General features: G+C 44.9%; 1 protein-coding gene across 1 annotated transcript in view; it reads left to right on the top strand.

Moving 5' to 3' along the window:
- The window catches only part of Pitpna (phosphatidylinositol transfer protein alpha), a 42,954-nt gene extending 30,257 nt beyond the window's left edge, over window positions 1-12,697 (top strand). The window contains exons 8-12 of the mRNA XM_075991639.1: window positions 708-785; window positions 931-1,041; window positions 1,732-1,854; window positions 8,888-8,954; window positions 10,222-12,697. Coding sequence (XP_075847754.1) covers window positions 708-785; window positions 931-1,041; window positions 1,732-1,854; window positions 8,888-8,932 — 357 coding nt within the window. The 3' untranslated portion in view covers window positions 8,933-8,954; window positions 10,222-12,697. The remainder of the gene's footprint in view (window positions 1-707; window positions 786-930; window positions 1,042-1,731; window positions 1,855-8,887; window positions 8,955-10,221) is intronic.
- The last annotated feature ends 1,508 nt before the right edge of the window (window positions 12,698-14,205 follow it).

The following is a 14,205-nucleotide window of genomic DNA, read 5'->3' as shown; positions in this document are numbered from 1 at the left end:
GAGCTGATGTGAAGGCCATGGAGTGTGCTGCTTACTGCCATGCTCCTTATAGCTTGCTCAGCCTGCTTTCTTACAGAACCCAGGACCATCAGCTCCGGGATGACACCGTCCACAACGGGCTGGGCCCTCCCCTATCAATCACTAAATAAGACTTGTCAATATAGCCCCATCTTGTAGAGGCACTCCTTTTTTTTTTCTTCCTTCCTTCCTTCCTTCTTTTTTTTTTTTTTTTTTTGAGACAGGGTTTCTCTATGTAGACTTGGCTGTCCTGAAATTAGCTCTGTAGAGCAGGCTGGCCTCAGACTCACAGAGATCCGCCTGCCTCTGCCTCCCGAGTGCTGGGATTAAAGACTTGTGCCACCACCCGGCTTGGAGGCATTTTCTTAATTGATGTTACCTCTCTCAGTTGACTTTAGCTTGTGTCAGTAACAGAACTATGCACAACACAGTTCTATATCTTGTCTATAGTATTTCCATACTCATAGTACACCAGCAACTTCAACAATTGCTATAGCAGAGGCAGGTGGATATCTGTGTGTTCCAAGTCAGCTTGGTCTAATTAGTTGGTGCAGAACAGCCAGGGCTACATAGACCCTGTCTCAAAGAAAACAAACTAAAAAGAACTGGTATGAAAAGCTCTTTAATGAAAAATTTGCTCTTCCCTCTCTCCTCACTTTCTCTTCCAACCCCATTTCCACTATTCTCAGGATTACAAGGCAGAAGAAGACCCAGCAAAATTTAAATCTGCCAAAACAGGACGAGGACCTTTGGGCCCAAATTGGAAGGTATAGTTTGCACCCTTAACCACCAGGGGACCAGGCATGCTGTGGGTGGGCCTCTCCTCATGGAGGAGGGTGTGAGTGGGGTTCGGACAGCCTGGGGTCTTTCTTTCTAGTTACCAGCCTGCCTCTGGGTATTTTTCTAATGCAGCAAGAACTTGTAAATCAGAAAGACTGCCCATATATGTGTGCATACAAACTGGTTACTGTCAAGTTCAAGTGGTGGGGCTTGCAGAACAAAGTGGAAAACTTTATACATAAGGTAAGTATGCAGGATGGGGCCTTCCCATGTGTGTGTCTGTGTGTGTTGGGAAGAGCAGTTTGGCCCAGTAACTGACCTGTCTCCTCAGTTGCTGCATTAGGATCTTTGGTTCTCTTTGCTGGTCCCTTCCTTTCCCTTGCACATACTGTCCTGCGGTTTAATGCTGTCCATCTCCGGGCACCATGTGTGACCAGGAAAGAAACTGAGGAAACAGGAAAGGATTTGCTGTGGTTGAACTACAAACAGAACTCATTTCCCTTTTCTTGATGTCAAAAAAGCAAGACACACTGTGAGCCAAGAGGCACAGTGTCCTGAATTACAGAACTGGACAGTCCTCAGCCCTTTAATTCTCACATGTATTAGAGCCACACTTTTGAATCCCATCTCAAAGCAGCTGGCTGTCATAACCTAGCATTAGGGACTAGGGACAGTGGGAAATGCTGCTGTTAGGGGCCTTGGCTTGGTCCGAGGACTTAACTGGAAGGTAGACAGCCATCCTTACTATAACACTTATCTGCCAGAAACAGGAGGGCAAAGGTCACTGACTGGGTCTGATCCAGATTAGGCAGCCAGCCATCACGCCTACCCTCTACCCCATTAAACTGTGGGTGTCAGTGGATCCCCTGAGCGGGGACTGTAGCAGGAGCTTTCACCTTCTGGGTTCTGACTCCCTTCCCTCCTTTTATATAGCAAGAGAAGCGTCTGTTTACAAACTTTCACAGGCAGCTCTTCTGCTGGCTCGATAAATGGGTTGATCTGACTATGGATGACATTCGGAGGATGGAAGAAGAGACGAAGAGACAGCTGGATGAGGTGAGTGGGATGCCAGGGAACTCAGAAGTGTGACTGTTAAGGTGCTTGGGCACATCTAAGGGCATCATTACCATCACCCTGTTGTTTAAAGGACAAGTCCAGCTCTCTTGTGGATAAGGTTACAGTTAGGCAGTATTGGAACTATAAGGAGAACAGCCTGTGCTCGGAAATATAGTGTGGCTGAAGTCTTGGCACAGCCACAGAGACAAATATGGTAGTCTGCGCCTGATGCCAGTGAGTAATACAGCCGCTGCTGCAGAGATTCTTCTCAGTGTGGGGGATGGGGCTGGGCTGTGGAACTTGAGGTGACTCTGGGGCCAGGCAGGCTAGGCTGATCTGCAAGTGCCACCCACATTACCCAGAGAGGTCAGCTGCAGACACACAGAAGCTCACTGCTGTGTGTGGTTGTGAGCTCTTTTTGCAGGGTGGAGGATTTTTTTTTTTTTACACTTTTGTTTAGGAGTTTTGTTTTTGAGCTTGGCATGGATCCCAGGAGGAGGGCAGTCTGCTCTCTGGGAGCTGAAGACCCAGCACTCTTGCCTCATTTAAGGAAGCTTCCCCAAGAGAGCCACTTAGAGGCACTGGTTTTGCACTTGTACTTGTGCTGCCTGGCAGTGCGAGAAGATATCGTCAGCTGAGAAGGGGGCTCCGAGACCTAAGCACTGCTGCACTATGACCTGCAGGTGACAGCATAAAAGCTCAGAGCTGCTAGTCGGGACCCTTCTGCCCTCTCAAGGCAGGAACTCCCATTTCTGTGGTTCATTCACCACTCTTCAATTGGCTGCATGTCCAGACAGGATGTGCTTGCCTCACCTGACTCTCTTGCTGGGCCTCAGCTGAGGGCCTGGCTCACACACATGTTAAGTACCTCACAACGCTGGTCTAGGGTTGAACCAGGGCCCAGAAGCCTTTCCTTCTTCTAGAGCCTCTCAGGGAACTGTTTTTACCTTCTGGGATGATATTACATTCTTCCTAGGCTGACTCACTGGTAAGTGGCGTGCAAGTTGGTTCCTGCTGAAGGTGGATGCTCTGGTTATTCATTTAGCCACATATAACAGGCAGGTGGCGGGATTTGGGTCACAGTCTTTAGATTCTTAGATAAGGGTCCTCAGGAAGTTACAGACCTAAGTGACTTTGCTGACTCTCTCTGTGTGAGAGAGAGAATTGAATCTTTTGGTCACTCTAGTCTTGACCAAAGAGAGAGAGAGAGAGAGAGAGAGAGAGAGAGAGAGAGAGAAGTTAGCAAGTGGAGCAACAGAAAGATTTTAATTGGGATTTGGCAGGGAATATTCAGTCACTCCTGCCTGGCAATGACCAGGATAAATTGTAATTGGGCTTCATGGAAGCATTTACTATTCTTTGTTCTTTGGCACTCTTAGCATGGGTGAGGTTTGAGGTTTAATCCATAGCACAAAGAAACAAACAAAAGTAAATAATTAAACAGTAAATTAGCTGTGCTCTAATCCTTGGAAGAAGTCTCCAGATGATCTTAGGATCTGCCTTCATCACACCTCAAACTTGGTAGTCCACAGAGTTGGGCTTTGTTTTAACACATGCCAACTCATGCTGGAAATGGCCCTTCATTCTATACAGGGTTGTGCCAGTAGCTGAGACTCTTGCTGCCCTCCAGGGGAAGTGTGGATGCAAGGGACCTCTTTGGAGTTAGAATTTTAAAACTGACTTGTAATGGCAGAGAAAGATCCAAATCCATGTCACCATGGAATGTTTTAACCTCTAGCAACTGCACAGGCCTTCGTGTGCTAATTCAAGCCCTGGCTTGTTTTTTTCTTATCTAAAAATATATTTGTTGGGCTGGGAAATGGCTTGGTGGTAAAGCACTTGTCTAGGAGGTACAAGACTGGGTTTGACTTGCAATACCATACACACAAAGCTTTAAGAAAAAAGAATTTTTTTTAAAGACAGGGTATATAGTTCAAGCTGGCCTCAAGCTTTTTCTTTTCCCCCAAAACAGGGTTTCAAACTTCAAGATCCACCTGCCTCTGCCTCCTGAGTGTTGGGATTAAAGGTGAGTTCCACTGCTGGGCTGTGGTGGCGTACACCTTTAATCCCAGCACTCGGGAGGCAGAGGCAGGAGGATCTCTGTGAGTTTGAGGCCAGCCTGGTCTACAAGAGCTAGTTCCAGGACAGGCACTAAAACTAAACAGAGAAATCCTGTCTCGAAAAACCACACACACACACACAAGGGGGGGGGGGGGGATGGATTTCCACCAAGCTCAGCTAGGTGTATTATTTATTTATTGTATTTTTTTTGTTTGTTTGTTTTATGGTTTTTTCGAGACAGGGTTTCTCTGTGGTTTTGGAGCCTGTCCTGGAACTAGCTGTTGTAGACCAGGCTGGTCTCGAACTCACAGAGATCCACCTGCCTCTGCCTCCCGAGTGCTGGGATTAAAGGCGTGCGCCACCACCGCCGGCTTATTTATTGTATTTTATGGGTGTTTTGGTTGCGTATATGTTGCGTGGTGTCTGAGATCAGATGAGGTTATCAGATCCTCTGGAAACTAGAGTTGCAGATGGCTGTGAATTGCCATGTGGATGATGGGAATCAAATTCAGGTCCTATACAAGAGCAAATGCTCTTAACCTCTGAGCCATATTTACAGCCTGCATTATTATTTTTTTTTAAAAAAATATTTGTTATGTATAGAGTGTTCTGCCTGCATGTATGTCTGCAGGCCAGAAGAGGGCACCAGACCTCATTCCAGATGGCTGTGAGCCACCATGTGGTTGCCGGGAATTGAACTCAGGACCTTTGGAAGAGCAGGCAATGCTCTTAACCACTGAGCCATCTCTCCAGCCCTTTTTTTTTAAGATTTATTTATTTGTTATGTATAGAGTGTTCTGCCTGCATGTATGCCTGCAGGTCAGAAGAGGGCACCAGATCTCATTGCGGATGGCTGTGAGCTATCATGTGGTTGCTGGGAATTGAACTCAGGTCCTCTGGAAGAGCAGCCATTGCTCTTTTTTTTTTTTTTTTTGGTTTTTCGAGACAGGGTTTCTCTGTGGCTTTGGAGCCTGTCCTGGAACTAACTCTGTAGACCAGGCTGGGCAGCCATTGCTCTTAACCACTGAACCATCTCTCCAGCCCCACATTTTTATTTCTTATTCATTCCACTGTCTCATGTCAATTGTCTTCAAACCAATACATAATAGTCTTAATACAGATATATTTTTAGGAGCTTTTGCTGTCACAACCCCCCTCAGATTACACTTAGTTATTTTATATGTATGTATACAGCATGTGGAGATCAAAGGATGACATGTAAGAGTCGTTTCTTTTCTAGCTTGTGGGGTTAGTTTTTAGGGGTCACAGTCACCACTGATGTAAGTCTGGCCCTTTTGCAGGTGGCACCATCATTCCTGGGTGAGAGTAAGATTTGAGAAAGTAATCAAGAGATTAGTTTTAGAGATTTTTTTTCCTTTTCTCTAAAAAGAAAAATACCAGGATATTCTATTTGTAAGAAAGCAAGCTCTCCCTCCCTTTCTCCTTCCCTCCCCACCTTAACCCCTTCCCTCTCGTTTTTCTTCTGCCTCTTCTACTCCCTTGCCTTCTCTTAGGAGGCTCAAAATGACAAAAGTAGAAGCACACCTTAAAGAGTCCTTTGGTCCAATCATACATCTAGACTTGGGTTCTCAATGCAGCTTCCCCATCAGGCTATGCTTGCTTGATGACCTCTTAGGACACTCACTACCCACTGAGTAATAAATTTGCTCTTATTAATAGATGCTAATGTTTAATGAGCTCTTACTGTATGACTGACATATGGCGACATAAGTTATGTCACCAAATTCCGCTGGCAACATGAACCCATAAGTATAGGTCATAGTTAGATTTATAGCCAGCAACAAGTAAGGATGGGGAGCTCAGGACACTTCGTAGTTCACTGAGTAATACCTCTTGGGCCTTTGGCTATTATTTCTGTATGCATTGACACTGGTAATCCTTTAAAAACATTTTAAGAAGGCTGGAGAGGGCTGGAAAGATGGCTCAGAGGTTAAGAGCACTGCCTGCTCTTCCAAAGGTCCCGAGTTCAATTCCCAGCAACCACATGATGGCTCACAACCATCTGTAATGGGGTCTGGTGCCCTCTTCTGGCCTGCAGGCATACACACAGACAGAATATTGTATACATAATAAATAAATAAATATTTTTTTAAAAAAAGACTATTACCTTTAAAAAAAAAAAGAAGGCTGGAGAGAAGGCTCAGAGGTTAAGAGCACTGGCTGCTCTTCCAGAGATTTAATTCCCAGCAACCACATGATGGGTCACAACCATCTGTAATGAGATCTGGTGCCCTCTTCTGGCAGGCATGGATACATGCAGGCAAAACACTGCATACATAATTAATAAATAAATCTTAAAAATGTTAAGAAATCTGTGTTTTGGACTCTAAATCTCTTAGGTTAACAACGTGATTAAGATTCTATAGTAGCCAGTCATAGGGGTACATGGCCTTAATTCCAGTACTAGGGAGGCAGAGGCAGGCAGACCTCTAAGTTAAAGCTAGCCTGGTCTACATAGAGCATTCCCAAGACAGCCAGGGCTATGTAGTGAGAGAAAAATGGGGCTGGAGAGATGACTCAGTGGTTAAGAGCACTGGCTGCTCTTCCAGAGGTCATGAGTTCAATTCCCAGCAACCACATGGTGGCTCACAACCATCTGTAATGAGATCTGGCACCCTCAGAATGTTGTATACTTAATAAATAAATAAATCTAAAAAAAAAATCTTAAAAAAAGAAAAAGAAGCAAAACAAAACAAAAAAACAAACCCAAAGATTCTGTAGTGTTTTCTTTCCTACCATGGGTCTTCTCTGCTTGTACCATAATTTTTCTCATCCCTCTACAACCCATTCCTTCTGAAGTTGACTAAAAGGCTGCGTGACATCCTTGCTCATGTGACTTACATGGGAGACTACTTGTAACCGTCTCCTTGTGTGTGGACTTGGACAACATGGCTGACCCTTTCTGGTTGCTTGTCTCTGAGTGTGTAGGACTTTCTGACTACTAGTTCTCTATTAGTTTAAGTTTAGGTTTTGACCTCTGGGCAGGTTACCCAGAGAGCACACAAATCTCTCTGTATTGAAGTATTTAGCAGACACCACATCTGGAGTTCAAAGCTTTGAGTTAGGAGGGACTTTTGTTTCAGGGCTAGGCTGATTAGGAGAATCCACTCTGTACTTAGCTCAGAGCAGCTGACAAACGAGAATATAGGAGTGACTTGCCTGGCGGAGGTGGCTATGGCTATGCACGTAGGAGGCAGAGGTGGGCAGAGCTCTGTGAGTACGGGCACCAGCTGCCAGCCTGATGACTCAAGTCCATCCCTGGGACCCTACCTACATGGTGGAAGGAGAGAACTGACTCACACAAAAAATTGTCCTCTGACCTTACTTTGAGTTATGACACAGGGACACGCACACAGTATATATTTTTAAGAGCCCCATAGCTTCTGCAGAGATGCATCCCAGAGCAGACCATTTGTAACGCCAACCAGTATACTAAAACACAGTAGTAGCTTTGTTTTTAAATACAATATAATTTCTTGGAACTATTGTGATATTCAAGTGTCAAACAAACAAAAACTGAAGCCAAACACGGGCATGGTGGCACATTCCTGTAATCCGGGCATTTGGAAAGGCGAAGGCTGAAAGATCAGAAGTTAAAGGTCATTCTTTCTTTGAGGCTCACCTGGTCTACAAAGTGAGTTTCAGGACAGCCAGGGCTGTTATACAGAGAAACCCTGTCTTGGAAAATAAATAAACAAGACAAAACAAAACACAAATCTTCATATCATATGGGCTTCCAGGAAGAGGAAATAAGCATCCTCAGGACATTTCACTTCAAGCCTCAAACAATGAGAGAGTGCGTTACTTCAGTAGCTCCCTCATTCCTTGACAGCAAGGGAAGTCACCACATTCTTTGGTAGGAAGTTGCACCTTTTTCAGTTTTTTTAGATTGATTTTGAGAGCTTTGCTTGCATGTATGTGTACCACAAGTGCACAGGGTGCCTATTGAGGCCAAAAGAGGAATTCAGGGTCCCTGGAACTGGAGTTACAGAGGATTACAAGCTGCCATGTGGGTGCAAAAACAGGAGAACCCCACTGCTGAAAGCGGTCCTCTTACCTCTTCATTCCCCACTGCCACCCTCACATCCCACAAAACAGTGGGGCTAATTCCTCAGTTTACTAGCCCACTCCCACCCTTAAGAGTGCCTTTTCCTTTCTTAATAAGTAGTCTAGGGGACAGAGAGATGGCTCAGTGGTTTAAAGCGCTTGTTGCTATTGCAGAGGACCAAGGTTCGAGTCCCATCACCCACATGGCAGTTCAGGACCCTCTGTAACAAGATCCAATGTTTTCTTCTGGTTTATGTGGGCACCAGGTACACACATTGTGTATACACGTAGGCAAAATACTCATGCACATAAAATAGAAATAAGCAGTCTATTTCTATTTTTGTCCCTAACTTAAAAGGCATGATTTTTCTCTCCATCTCCTGGAATGCCATATCTTCACGTAAACCGTAGTATATTTTTCTCTTAAACTCCAATAAAATTCTCCTTGAGCTTCAAAACTAAGAGTAAGTAAAAATTAAAAATTAAGTAAATAAATAAATAAAAGCAGAGAGAAAATAGGTCCTGGCTTTACATTAGCACACTCTAAGTTAAGTTGTGGTGGCTGGTAGGTCTGTGACAGTTCTATAAATGGATGGTCTGGGGTGGTGTTTATGCAAACTTCTTTTTGTTTGTTTTTTAAGACAGAGTTTCTTTTTTTGGTAACAGCTCTGGCTGTCCTGGAACTTGCTTCATAGACCAGGCTGGCCTTGAATTCACAGAGATCTGCTTGCCTCTGCCTCCCGCATGCTGAGTATGCCACCACTCTCTGGCTTCTATTCTTGTTTTGTGTGTGCACACACAAATGTTCTCTCCTATCTACTGGTCAGACTGACAAGTCAGGGTGAATTTATGGTGGAGTTCTATCAGCAACAAAAGCTTTAAATTTCTGCTTTTTCTCTTGTAGATGAGACAAAAGGACCCCGTGAAAGGAATGACAGCAGATGACTAATGCCACCCACCCCTTCTGCACTGTATGTACTGAATCTCATTGTCACTGTGCATGCCTTAAAACACAGTCCTCGAGGCCTCCGGAGCTCACTGTGGAATGAGAAAATCATCATTTCTCATCCTTTGCTCTAGTAATAGTGGTGACTGCTTGCTAAAGACTGAACTCCTGGGTTTCTGTGGAAAGGAATTATGGCTGTTAGCTTTCAGGGATGTGGTTTTGTTTTTGTTTATCTTTTTTGTTTGTTTTGGTTTTGGTTTTTCGAGACAGGGTTTCTCTGTAACTTTGGAGTCTATCCTGGAATTAGCTCAGTAGATCAGGCCTGCCTTGAACTCACAGATCCACCTGCCTCTGCCTCCCTGCGTGCTGGGGTTAAAGGTGTATGGCACTGTTGCCCGGCTGGAGGGCATGCTTAAAAAGAGCAGTGCAGAGGGACACAGCAGGGTGAGACAAGTGGAGGTGTGCAGTGGAGGTCAGTTCATTGCCACTCATCACTCTTGCTCACTTGTAGCTTGAGTCACCCTAAGTTCAAGATGGCATGCTGGGGTACTTCCTATACTCATGCCAGCATCAACTCTAGCTCCCTAACACTGGCATTCCCTACTCTTCCCTTGGAAAACTAGCTGGGCAGCTGTAGCATTTACTCCACAGTGTTCATTCACATTTGATACCCTCTGGTACTAATACACTAAGTAGTAACTCTGTCTTAACAAAGGCAGCATCTTCCAGATGCTGTGAGACTAGTTACCAGGTCATAGGGCCAAGATAGGTGTCCCTTGTTTTATCTGTCATTCTTCCACAAGGCTTGTCCTTCTGTTAGAGCCCAATGCTGACTCTTCTCCAATGTGCCCCTGTACTTCAAGACTCATTCTGCAACACAGAATCAAACACCTGACTCTGCCCCCAGTTAGACTGTGAGAAAACTATTTGATTAAAGAAGACTGAGCACCCTGTAGCATCAAAAGGCTAAGGAAACCTAGGGCATTTTTGCTCTCTGGTTGTTCTGTGGTCTTTTTCTTCCAGTGCTGAGGATCAAACCCTGGACCATGTGCATGCTAGGCAAGCAGTATCCCCAGCCTAACCCATGTTCTTTAGTAGTTTCTGGGAGATGGAAAGGGGGAGGATTAAGTAGATGTCAGTTCTGCAGTCACTATCAGAGCCTTAGTACCCTCTCTTCTTAGGGCCTCCACCAATTGGCATCCTTCCTCCTGAAATTCCTCCACTCAGCATGATTTATTGTATGCATCTGTTTTTCCTTGTTGCTTCCTTAATAATTTCTATTTCTTTTCTAGTTTTGCAAGACAGTGGTCAACAGGAAGGCCCAGCAGCTCCACCCTCCTGAGTGGCAGGCCGTCTTTGGATGCAGCCTTTCTGTGCTCATTCTTCAGGCAACTTTCAGTCCCTTACTGTAGCTATTTCTAGATGCCCTTTAACATTGTGAACAAATAGACCGTCTGGTATTACAAAGCCTGTGTGTGCGGGAGCCTGATCCTCTAAGATATATGGTGTACGCTGCTGTATTTACAGCTCACCCCCTCTCCATTGTGTCCTGACCCATTTCTGTATGCCTCCCCCCCCTTTATTTCCAAGTGACATTTTTAGTCTTTCAAACTAGCTGCCTTTTGTGATATTATTTAAGCTCACTTATTTCAGCCTTGGGATAAACTGAGCTATTTTGCTTCCTGGGCAGATCTTTGGCAATGTTAAGTATTCACTTGGGGAGAGAGGAGGAGTTAAAAATTCAGAGATACCTGCCCCCAGTTCCACACAGTAGGAATGTGGCTTCCTAATCCTGACCTCTGCTCCTCGTAATCTCTTGTTCGAGTGCTCTAAGTATCAAGAAGGTACCCAAGGCCCAGCCAGTCTAAGGAAATTTAGCAAATAATAAATAACCCCTACACAAGTCATTGCATCTCTGGTTAATATTCTTAGATATCTTGGCTTCTCAGCCCTCCTGTTGCCCACTCTGTCTGAATCTCTTTGCAGAGCCTACAAGAAACCCATCAGTCCCCACCTGGAGAATGTCCAATGTGGCCTGTAGACGCTGATCAGACCCCTGAGGAGCTCTGTATGTCCATGCTCCTCTTCCCTTTTGGGCTGGTGCTGCCACTCAGCAATAATCCTATCTGTGCTTTCTTAGGTCCCTCTCCTCTTTGAGGCTGGTTAGGATACAAGAGTCCTGGTCTTTTCATGCTGCACAAAACAAGCATGCCGAAAGCTTTTTCTTCCCTAGCAAACACATCTCTTCCTGTTTCCAATCCCTGGAGAGGAGTTTGCAGATTAAGAACTCAGTTCATCCTGCCCCATGATGAGTTCTGTGCTGGACAATCAAAAGCAAGCAGTGACTGTAGCCTAGAACTCTTCCCACAGTAGGCTGGTGAAGCCCATGCTTGGTAGGGAATAGAAGCTACTAGTTTCTATTAGAGCGCATTCTAGTTTTTCTAGATTGGCAGAAACTGAGTATGCCTTTCTGGTGGGAGAATCTGATATAGTTCTGTCACCTGACATTTCCCAAGCCTTGTTTAGTCAGTCAGCCCAACCTGTAGTGATCTAAGCCCTTGCTAGCCTAGGTATCTGTTAGAGACCAAGCCTCTCTCTTAGGGAGGAAGTAGAATGGAGTAATTGATCCTTGTTTTTGTCAGTTTGTTTGCCTTACTCATTTCTAAGTGCAATAAGGAGGTATCTCACAGGACTGCACCTGTGACATTCAGAATGATGCTTCCCTGTGATCCTGGAGCAAGGGTGGACAGATTTGGGCCCCTCAGAATGGTTAGTTCTTTTGAGACCAGATGTCCTGTTACAGAAGCCTCCTCTGTATTAGTCCTCACCTTGTGGAGTCTTTAGGAACACACTTGGGGCATCTTGGTTGGTGATTAGCATCTCAGCTGCTATAGTAGTATGGGAAAACTGGAGAAGAGGCATTCCTAACAGGGAAAAATAGAAGTTCTCCTACAAGCTCTGTACTACCTGCCAATCATATTTGTGCTTACAGATTTTCCTTCTTCGTTGACTAGGTTAAAGTCCAGATGTGGGTTATCTTGAGAGAAACTCTAAGCAAACAGTTGTTTATGTGGTGTGAAGTCGGAGGAAGTTTGTCTCCTTCAGCACTTGTTTGGGATCCACACATCAGTCCCACCAGCTCCAGTCAGGCTTGCTCTTCTCTGCCTTTGCTCTAGCTCCTCCTGCCTCCCACCTGTTGCCCACCTGTGAAAGCATCCAAATGTTACAAACTAGAATTTCCTGAGATCAGCCTGGATTTAGGGCTCCTGCCCACATAAACACAAAATAGGGATGTCCCTGGTCTGTCCCATCCCCATAGATGGTGTTGCTGCTGGGCAAGGTTGGCTTGTAACGATCCCCTCCCCACCCCACCCCCGCAAAACAAAACAAAAAGACCTGACTCTCACTCAGAGGCTCAAGTCTGTGATGCTCCCGTTAAGACTTCCAGGGCCCTACAGCAAACTAAAAGCAGTGATGCCTCTGCACAAGGCCTCTTGCCTCTGGTCTCCCTGTGGAGAGGCATTGGGGAGGGACAGGACAGGGTCAGAGTTGTGGGCGTGTGTATATCCTTCCAAGTTCTCCTTTTCCAGTCCCCGCTGGGACCCTGACTTACTTGGGGTGGTTCTTAGTGCTGCTTCTTTTACAAACCACACTTTGTAGAAATGACTAGATAACCGTGTTGATTTAATGTGAGTTTGTGCCTTTTTGTCTCAATCTTCCAATGCAGGTATATTGGGAAAAAGCAGTCTAATAAAATCCTAGACAGAGTTTTCTGGAGTCCAGCTTATTAGTGATGTTCCTATGTCCATTTTTCAAATTAGGCACTCTTCAAGCTCCTACTGATGTCTTCCCAATTTACCAGGGTAGGATTATGAAAAGATAAATTGGTGTCTCTGAAATTTTATTTTATGTAAATAAAGTATTCCTTGTCCAAAAAGGAAAAAAAAAAACCAATTACATTTTCCATTCGGGCTGGGGATTCACAACTCAGTGATAGTATTTACTTAACCTAGCAGATATGAAAAAGTCACATTAAAATATTCCCTTGTCAGTTCAATTTACTTAAGCAACAATACATATCTCAATTAGCCATTTTCACTTTTGTCTCTTTAAGTAGACTAAGCAATTCATTCATTCAATCAGGCTTTTCGAGACAGGATTTCTCTGTGTAACGCTGACTTTCCCGGAACTCACTTTGTGGACCAGGCTAACCTTGAACTCACAGAGATCTGCCTGCCTCTACCTCCTAGGTGCTGGGATTAAAGGTGTGCACCACCACTGTCTGGCTATTATTCTTCTTTTTAAAGTAGTGGACAGTTTTATTTTGAGAGAGAAGAACAACAGGGCAGGCAAGCTGTAAATCTTGGGAACTGTTTGAAGAAGAAAAAACCCTTCTGTGAGCAGCCACATGGTGTAGAGGTTAGGTAGAAAGGGTGAAAAAACCCAAAGAACCAGGGGACACATGCCTGGCCTTGGAAAAGAATCACTTTGGGGGCTGGAAAGATGGCTCTTTCAGAGGACCAGAGTTTAGTTCCCAGCACCTGCATCACAGTTTCCAACTGTCTGTCACTCCAGCTCCAGGGCTCTGATGCCTCAAATCTTCAGAGGCACCTGCACCCACATAATTAAAATAAAAATCTTGTTTAAAGGCTGGCTATGGCGCCAAAGGTCTTTCTTCCAAGTAATTGGGAGGCAGAGGCAGGTGAATCTCTGTTTTGAGGTCAACCTGGTCTAAAGAGAGTGCTAGACCAGGTTTACTAATTTCACTGTAAGCAGGGACAGACACAGTAACACGACTATTATTGGTTTGTCTTTGTTTTTGTTTTTCCTTTATGAATAATATGCATCAGGGGCGTGCCTGGTACCGAGAGAGATCAAAAGTGCCTTGGATCCCTTGGAACTGGAGTTAGGGTGATTATGAGCCACTTTGTGGGTAGTGGGAACAAAAGCCAGGTTTCTCTTTAAGTGCTCTTAACCCTCTCCAGTCCTTTAAGTTTTAGTGCTGTGTTTATGGCTGCGTGTAGAAGTCAGGGGACAACTTGGAGTGCTACTATCCTTCCACACACAGTAAATCAAGCACAGGTATTAAGACTTGGTAGCAGAAGTTGTCCCCTCCCCGTCGGTTTTGAGAAACCTAAGACAGCTCAAGCTGTCCTCAAATTTGAAGTAACATCCTGCCTCAGCGTCCTGGGATTAGATACACACCACTACTCCTAGTACGAGAAGATACTTTTATAGAGCAGGTGTGGCCCACCCACCGTGAGGTGCCAAAAAAG

This window comes from Microtus pennsylvanicus, chromosome 11 (genome assembly GCF_037038515.1).
Source record: "Microtus pennsylvanicus isolate mMicPen1 chromosome 11, mMicPen1.hap1, whole genome shotgun sequence".
NCBI classification, from domain to species: domain Eukaryota; kingdom Metazoa; phylum Chordata; class Mammalia; order Rodentia; family Cricetidae; genus Microtus; species Microtus pennsylvanicus.
This window is presented reverse-complemented; position numbering and strand designations above follow the sequence as displayed.